The sequence below is a fragment of the Crocodylus porosus genome, unplaced genomic scaffold, assembly GCF_001723895.1.
Source record: "Crocodylus porosus isolate Cpor-Errol unplaced genomic scaffold, CroPor_comp1, whole genome shotgun sequence".
In the NCBI taxonomy this organism is placed as follows: Eukaryota; Metazoa; Chordata; order Crocodylia; family Crocodylidae; genus Crocodylus; species Crocodylus porosus.
In genome coordinates, this window is record NW_017728931.1 from 53,209,134 (window position 1) to 53,217,434 (window position 8,301).

An 8,301-nucleotide genomic window follows, 5' to 3' on the forward strand; every position below is an offset into this window, starting at 1 on the left:
GTAGCTCTCTATGTGAAGGAAAGCTACATGTCCCTGCAAGCTGATGTTGGCAACCGGCATGGGTTGTGTGCCTGATTAAATTGCCTTTCTTGTGAAAATGGCTGTGCTGGGCTTAAGAATATTTCAGTTGTGACCCACTCCAGCCATTGCTGCTTTTAAACAAAATATTTTGTTTAAAGTAAATAGAAGGGGTGCATACTGGGATACTAAAGGAATTGGAGTTAATTTTGGAGCCATTAGTTATCCTCTTTGGGAACGCATGTAGCTTGGGTGAGGTCCTGGGTGATTGAAAAAGGACAAATAGAGCACCTATCTTTCAGAAAGGGAAGAGGGAGGATCTGGGGAATTTTAGAGCCATCAATCTGACCTGTACCTGGAAAGATCATGGAGCAGGTCCTCAAAGAATCTGTTGTGAAGCATCTGGAGGAGAACAAAGTGATCAGGAACAGCCAGCATGGATTCACCAACAGCAAGTCATGCCTGACCAACCTGATTTCCTTCTGTGATAAGGTGTCAGGCTCTTTGGAGCAGGTTGGACAGACACTTGGCTGGAATAGTGTAGTTAGGGATGATCAGAGAAGCACCCCCTAGGAGGACGAGGACCAGTGGGCACAAGCTAGTCAGGGAAAAGTTTAGGCTAGGCCTACGGAAAAACTTCCATACAGTAACCAAAATCTGGAACACGCTTCCAGCAGAGGTGGTGCAGTTGCAGTTGCCATCCTATCTTAAGCAGTGGGTTGGACAAGATAACCTTCTGAAGTCCCTTCCAACTGTACTTTTGTACAATCCTGTTTATGATGACCAAAGTACTATATTTGATTTGGGAGAGTGGAATACTTGAATTTATATTTATTACAAATTCCCTTATTATTGTAGTGGCCAGCAAAAGGACTAAGTAACACCTTTTGTTAAAGCTGCCAAACCTATTGAACTTGTTTCCATAGAAAAATTACAAAATGCCAACTCGCTGATTTAGTATTTCAGATCAATCGCTAATGGCAAAGACTACTAGAAGAAGGAGAGGCCCCAGAATTCAAGAGGAACAGACTGAAGTCAGCAACTGCATTCAGACACCCTGCAGTGGAACAGCTGGGGAAGAGGCGGAGGTGAGGACATCCGCAGGCAAGGCCCAGAGGACTAGCAGTCTAAAAAGCAGAAAGTGCAGGCCTGTGAGGATGGGCTCTATGACTATTGCACTGAGAAGGAAGAGAAGGGTGGTTGGGGGGTGGGGCTGGCAGCTCCTTTCTATGGGGAACAGAAGCACCAATTTGTCATCAGGATTCGGAGTCCTGGGAGGTGTTCTGTCTGCCTGAAGCTTGTATTGAGGATGTTACAGAAAGATTGCTAGAGCACACCCATCCCTCAGACAACTACACTTTCCTGCTTGTCCATGTAGGCACCAGTGATAGTACCAGGAATGACATTGACCAGATCAGAGGAGCTTACAAAGGTCTTGGCAACAGGGTTAAGGGGCTTGGAGCACAAGTGGTGTTCTCAGCAATCTTCCTAGTGGAAGGTAAGGGCCCAGGCAGGAACTATCATATCATAGAAGTAAACTTATAACTGAGGTGGTGGTGTTGATGTGAAGGCATTGGATTCTTTCACAACGGGCAGATGTCCTGGAGGGAGGACCACTGTCAAGAGGTGGTATCCATTTGACCATAATGAGAGAGAGCATCTTCAAGTGCCATCTAGCCAACCTAGTAAGGATGGTTTTAAACTAGGTTTCACAAGGGGTGGTGAACAAAGCCTTCTAAACAGAGGAAACTATTCAGGGGGAAAAGAGCCAGAATAAGCAGCCCAACTCGGTAAAAAGGGCCAGAGCCACAGGACAGCAACAAGTGATGCAAATGGCAAGTGTGTAGGTCAAAATAAAAAATAAGTCTGTCAAATATTTGGCCCACAGGCTAGATCTGGCCTCTGGAACTTTTTTATATTCAGCCCAGCAGTAGTCTGGTGGGCTACTGGTGCAGACCCTTGGCTCTGCATTGCTGCACACCCCAGCATTGCTGGCTGGCTGGAGTTCTGCACCGCTGGGCAGTGGCATGGAGTGAGGAGCACGTGGCCACATAAACATGACCATGTGCAGTACGTGCCCCCAGTTCTTTGCTGTTGGTTAGTGGCATGGAACTCTGCCTGATAGCTATTGAGTATGGGAGTGAAGGATGCAGCTTATGAATCAGAACTTCCTAGACCTTAAATGCTGGAGGCTGCAAGTGAGAGAGAAATAGTGGGCGGAAAAAAACCCTGGTCATACCATATTCACTCACTTTCAGCTTTCACTCTGTCACAGAGTGAAATGCAGGAAATGGGACAGGTTGAACTTATGAACTTATGATCTCACCCCGTAAATGGCAGTTCTTATGTTCTTATATTCTTTGTTTTTATGTTCTTATGTGAAGAACTATGATCTGATTGATATAAGAGCTGCCCCACCAAGTCTGATGACTGGCACATCAACAGAGGGCTACACTTTGTTTTGGAAGGACAGGGTTGAGAGAAAATGTGGTGGCATTGCCTTATGCCAAAACTGCGTACTCTTTATTCCCTGGTTCGGAAGGAAGACGGTAGCGGTTCAGATAGTATGTGGGTAAAGATAAACAATGAAAGATACAGCACAGATATACTGGTGGGGATTTACTAGAGATCACCAAGTTGGGAAGAAAAGATAGACGAGGCGCTCTTCAAGGAGATGACAACTATGCAAAAGTTACGAGATGATTCTGATGGGAGACTTCAGTTTTCTGGACATCTGCTAAAAGAGTAATACACCCAAACATAAATGGTTGAGTAAGTTCCAAACTTGCGTAGAGGACAGCTTTCTGTTCCAGGATGTTGAGGATACAAACTAGGGAAGAACTAGGGGAGGATATGAAGGTGATGAGGAAAGGTTGGGAGGAAATGATCACAATATGATAGAATTCATGATTCTGGGGCTGTGTAAGCATGACGTCAGCAGAAGTAAGACCTTGGATTTCAAAATGGTGGATTTCAACTGACTGAAAGCATCCTGGGAGGACAGACTGAAGGATAAGGGGCCTACGAGGGCAGGAAGTTTCCAAAGGCCAAATAAGAAGCTCTTCTGGCATGATGGAAACACAAGAATGGCAAGAGACCACAAGGAGCTTCTAGGATGCCTCAGATTCAAAAAGAAAGCATGCAGGCAATGGAAAGATGGGCAGGTCACCAAGAAAGCATACCAAGAAATAGCAAGAGTTTGCAGGGACAAAATTAGGAAAGCAAAGGTGTAAAATGAGCTTCACTTGGTGAGGGAAGTCAAAGATGGCACAAAGAGGTTTTATAAATGTTAGCCAGAAAAGAAAGACCAACAAAGTTGTGGGTCCACTGTTAAGTAGTCGGGGGGGTTGGGGGGATCTTAACAAAAGATGCAAAAAAAGAAGAGCTAATCAACAGCTGCTGTGTCTCAGCCTTCACAGAAAAAAAAAAAAGCTGCAGCCAGACAGCCAGTAAGGATTACTTGAATAAGGAAGGGGACAAGCTGAGGGATGAAAACAAAATAAAAAGTTGCTGTGCTCTTAAGTCTGAATTAATTCGTCAGCAGGGCCTGATAGATTTCATCCCAGGGTAGTGAAGGAAGTAAAAGAGGATATATAAAAAGTCTTGGCAAGAATATTTGCAAAGTTGTGGGAGATGAGGCAAGGTTCCAGAGGTCTGGAAAAGGGCCAAGATCATGCCTCTTAAGGCAAGAAGTAAGACCCAGAGAACTACACACTGATTACCTGCACCTTAATACCTAGAAAGTCACTGGAGGAAGTTTATTTGCAAGCATCTGGAAAAGGGAAGACTGAGCACAAGTAGCCAATATGACTACTCTGAACAAATAGTGTAAAACAAGCTTGATCTTCTTTGACAAAATAACTAGTTGGAAGGATGAAGGGGAGGTGGTGGATGTGTGTATTTGGACTTTAGCTAGGCTTTTGTCAAAGTCCCACACGACTAAAACTACCATAAGGATAGACAGCTGGCTCAGTAGCCTCAAGTTAATGGTAATTATATATGGGTCTATGTTAGAATGGCAGGAGATTTCAAATGGTGTCCCACAGGGGTCTATCCTAGGTCCAGTGTTGTTCAACAGGTTTATTAATTATCTGGGTGCTGAAATAGCTTCTTGAGCACATTTGCAGATGAAAAACTGGGAAGGATTGTGAGCATACTGGAGGACAAGAGTGCAATTAAGGAGGAGCTTGACAGATTTCAGAGCTGGGCTGGAGCTAATAGGGTGAAGTTCAAATCCAGGGTACTACATCTTGAGGAAGAAAATGCTTAAAAAAAAAAAAAAGTGGGGGGGGAGGGGCGACAACTGGCTGCATGGCAGGACTATGGAGAAAGGTTTAGGAGTCTTAGTGAATCGCAGACTCAATACGAGTCTGCAGTGTAACAACTACAAAAAGTGAATGCAGTATGGGACTGAATTAGTAGGACATTTTACAAAAGATGTGCTGAAGTTAGAGAGTGTCCAGCAGCAGACAGCAAAAATGATGAAGGGCTTGGAGATGAGCCATTGAAGGAAATAAGTATGCTCAGCTTGCAGAAAAGACATTTAACAGGGGACAAGATAGCACTCTGCAAATACCTGAAGGGCTACCATAAAGAAAAGGAAAACAGCTTTTCTCTCTTGCTGCGGAGAATAGTACATGAACCAATGGCTTGAAGTTTTAGCAAAAGAGGTTTAGATAGGATATCAGGAAAAAATCACTGTCAGAGCTAGGGTACTTGTTGTCTACTTCACTGGGGGTGTTCAAGAAGAGGATAAATATTGGTCAGGGTAGCTATGCTTACACTTTACTGTGGGCATTTCCCATGCTTCTGGGCATTACTGGTTGCCACATGCGGCTGGGAAGCAATTCTTCCCCGTCCCTCAGCCTCCTGTTGTCAGGGGTTGGTTTTGGGTTTTTTTGCCTTATTCCAGAAGCACTGGGTTTTGGCTAGAGCTAAGGCTGGGGATTTTGACTAGGGTGTGACAGTGTTCCTGTTGAGACTGAGACCACTAGGTGATCTTGCTCCATCACTTGGGGTCAAACCAATCACTGCATTTGGGGTCAGGAAGAATCTTTTACCCCATGGTCAGATTGGTACAGACTGTGAGGTTTTTTTGTCTTTGTCTGTAGTGGGAGGCATGGTCCTGTTGGATTTCCTGAACATATTTTAACAACCCTTACAACAGCAGGTCAGGGTGCTGTGCCTTGTGGTCTTGTGATAGAATTGTGTGCGTAGTTTTAGTAACTGGTTAGAAAAAGATTTGTATAGTATGGTTTCAATAGGGACAATCCTGCCTTAGGCTTGGACTAGATGACCTTCGGAGGTCTTTTCCAGCCATGGTTTTCTGTGATTCTGTAAGTGTTGCAATATTCCATGATAAACTCTTTCAGGAAAACAAAGCATGTTTGGCAATTGTAAATGAAGACACGTTGTTAATGAAATTTTTGTTACAAACAGTACTGGATGCTGTGGATGCAGCCTCACAATCTGAGAACCACTAAAGTTATGAGAGCTTCTTCATGGCTTCAACGTTTAGACATTTTAAAGGAAATGTAGGTGGTGGTGGAGGACTTATTATTTAAAGGAATTTCAAGGTTCCTTCATGCAAGATGAATGACACCCTCCCAGTTAACATGCTCTGGGTTCACGCATCCCTTGTTAGGCTACATATGCCTGAAATGAGCAGGGTCTCGATAAAATACAGATTTCAAACACAAGGTAATTCCTCCTCCTTTTTGGGATTAACGTTCTTAGAACTTCTGCAAAAATGTGGGGATCCAAAAGAGTACTACTGTGCCTCTGATTCTTTCATTGAATCCTCTGTCATCTACCAAATGCCCTTTTGTTGGGATCCCCGAGACCTGTACACCAAGCAGTCCATTAGACTAGCTTCATTTCTTCATACTTTCTCTTTCTTACAGAGTCTGTCAGTGCCAACTTTTAAATGCATGGAAACCCAGGGAAAAATTAGGAAGACCAAGGCATGATTTGAGATGTAGCTGACAAGGGGCATAAAAGGCCATAAAAAGGATTTAATGAGTATATCAAGAGACTAAAGAAAGACTAAAGAAACCATAGGTCCCTTATGGAATGCAGAAGGCAGTCTAGTTACGGATGAGGCAGGGAAGGCTGATGTGCTTAACGTCTCACTTATTTCAGTCATCTCAAATGGAGGCAGCTTCCAGATGCTGAGTGCAGTTGGCAGTGAAGATTGGGAAGGAGATCAACAGCCTGGAGTAATGGAAGAATGGGTTAGGGATTACTGAAAAGAGTTGGGTGCTTTCAAGTCTGCAGTGCCCTAGGTTACTGGAGGAATTGGCTGAGGTAATTTTGGAGCCCTGGGCTATCCTCTTTACAAACTTGTGGAGGTCAGGTGAGGTCCTGGGTGATTGGAAAAGGGCAAATATTGTTCCCATCTTTAAGAAAGGAAAGGAGGAGGATCTGGGGAACTACAGACCAGTCAACCTCCCTTTGATCTGTAGAAAGATCATGGAGCAGGTCCTCAAGGAATCCATTATGAAGCACCTAGAGGAGAACAAGGAGTATACAAGAGTAAGACTTCATTTTAAGCTATTGTGCCATCACCTCTATGTATACTACACAAACACATGTAAATCAGGACAAAAATATTTTTTGAAATCAAATTAATGTTGTAGATGTTCACTTTTTAGAATAAAATTTGGTATTTTTCTGGTTCTGAGACGGCAAAACCCCTTGCTGCAAGGGCTATTTCTGGGAGCAGAGGGAGGGGCTTCTGGTGGTAAAGGCCAGGGGGTAGGGGGCAGGACTTTTGGTCCCAAATTGGCAACTGGGGATGGGGCAACTGTCGGGGTGGCTACCCATGTGGCCCTCAACAGCTTGCCAAAATTCAGTAAGCGGCTCTCCACCCGAAATATTTGCCTGCCCCAATCTACATATTGCATAACAAATTGCTGTTGGTGTCGGAAAACTTGTATGTGGTTAACCTAACCTGGGCACAGGATTTTGAAGTGCTCGCTTAAATTCCTTGGAATGCTTGTGCAGCTCTTGAATTGCCTTTCAATGTTTCCTACTAGGGAGTCTTCTCTTCTGCTAGGAAGCTGGGGAGCCGCTGTAGGCAGCTGTGTGATACAGGACAAAAGCTGCTATTGCACGTTAACATTCTAGAGCTAAAAGCAGTGCATTCCCTATCATTTATTCAAAATCAGTCCATGTGAATGTTGGACAATTTGAAGACACTATGCTACATACATGAAGGGGAGCTAGTCTTGGTTGTACATAGAAGAGTTAAGCCTCTGGATTTTGTAATTTTTTTTCTGTTCTGTTTGCTCTCTCAATGGCTTGATTGCAGAGTATTCAATATGCACTAGCTGTCTTTGTCAGATGGTTCTCTGAGAATCACAAATTGATGTTCCATGGCTTTGATTCAAACTTTCTGTCATTCATCTGTTTGTGATGTACACGAACAAGAAATGTCAGTGTTTTGCTTCAGAGATGATTGCAATCAGGGTTTTGTAGCAAATGCTTTTCTGACTCTGTGGTCAAGCTGGTTTATGCATTTACTCCAATCGCTACTTCTGCTGAGAGCTGTGAGAAGTAGGACAAAGCAGCATTTATCCTTAGGGATTCCTATGCGACCCAAAACAATTTGGGATCCTACAACTTCTTGAGTTGTTTGCCATCTGAGGTCATACTTTCTGATGCAGGCTGAAGGAGTAATCCAGCAACTTGGTCTTCCTTTCTTAACTTCAGTGAGTGGCATGAATATTTGCTTTTAAAAATCTAACGAACAAAAAAAAAAAAAAAAAAGACAACCCCCCCTCCCAAACGTGTTCATGAGGATCCAATCAATTCTAATTAGCAGCAATCTACAAGGAAAACAAGACTCATAAAACAGAAGTGAACTCAGTTTGGAAGTGAATAGCTTCATTTGTATCCTTTTCTATCACAGTTATTGAACCTATGTCTTGTCACTTTTTTTCTTTTCCTCAGTTTGCACCTGAGAGATACTTTAGGTTGTCCTCCAAAAGACAACTGAAAAATATTTTTCATGCCCAGTCACTTCAAGATTTCTAAAAGCACTTGTCAGAGGGTCCTCCCACTGGTATCAAAGCAGTCACTATTATTTCATAGTTTCATAGTTTCTAGGGTCAGAAGGGACCTGAGCAAATCATCGAGTCTGACCCCCTGCCATGGCAGGAAAGAGAACTGGGGTCAAATGACACCAGCAAGGTGTACATCTAGCCTCCTCTTAAAGACCCCCAGGGTAGGAGCCAGCACCACTTCTCTTGGAAGTTGGTTCCAGATCCTAGCCGCCCTGAC

The 8,301-nt window shown here is 43.6% G+C and overlaps 1 protein-coding gene across 1 annotated transcript in view; it reads left to right on the top strand.

The window, feature by feature from the left end:
- The window catches only part of TNRC6B (trinucleotide repeat containing 6B), a 174,128-nt gene that overhangs the window by 36,591 nt on the left and 129,236 nt on the right, over positions 1-8,301 (top strand). The window contains exon 4 of the mRNA XM_019544975.1: positions 977-1,106. Coding sequence (XP_019400520.1) covers positions 977-1,106 — 130 coding nt within the window. The remainder of the gene's footprint in view (positions 1-976; positions 1,107-8,301) is intronic.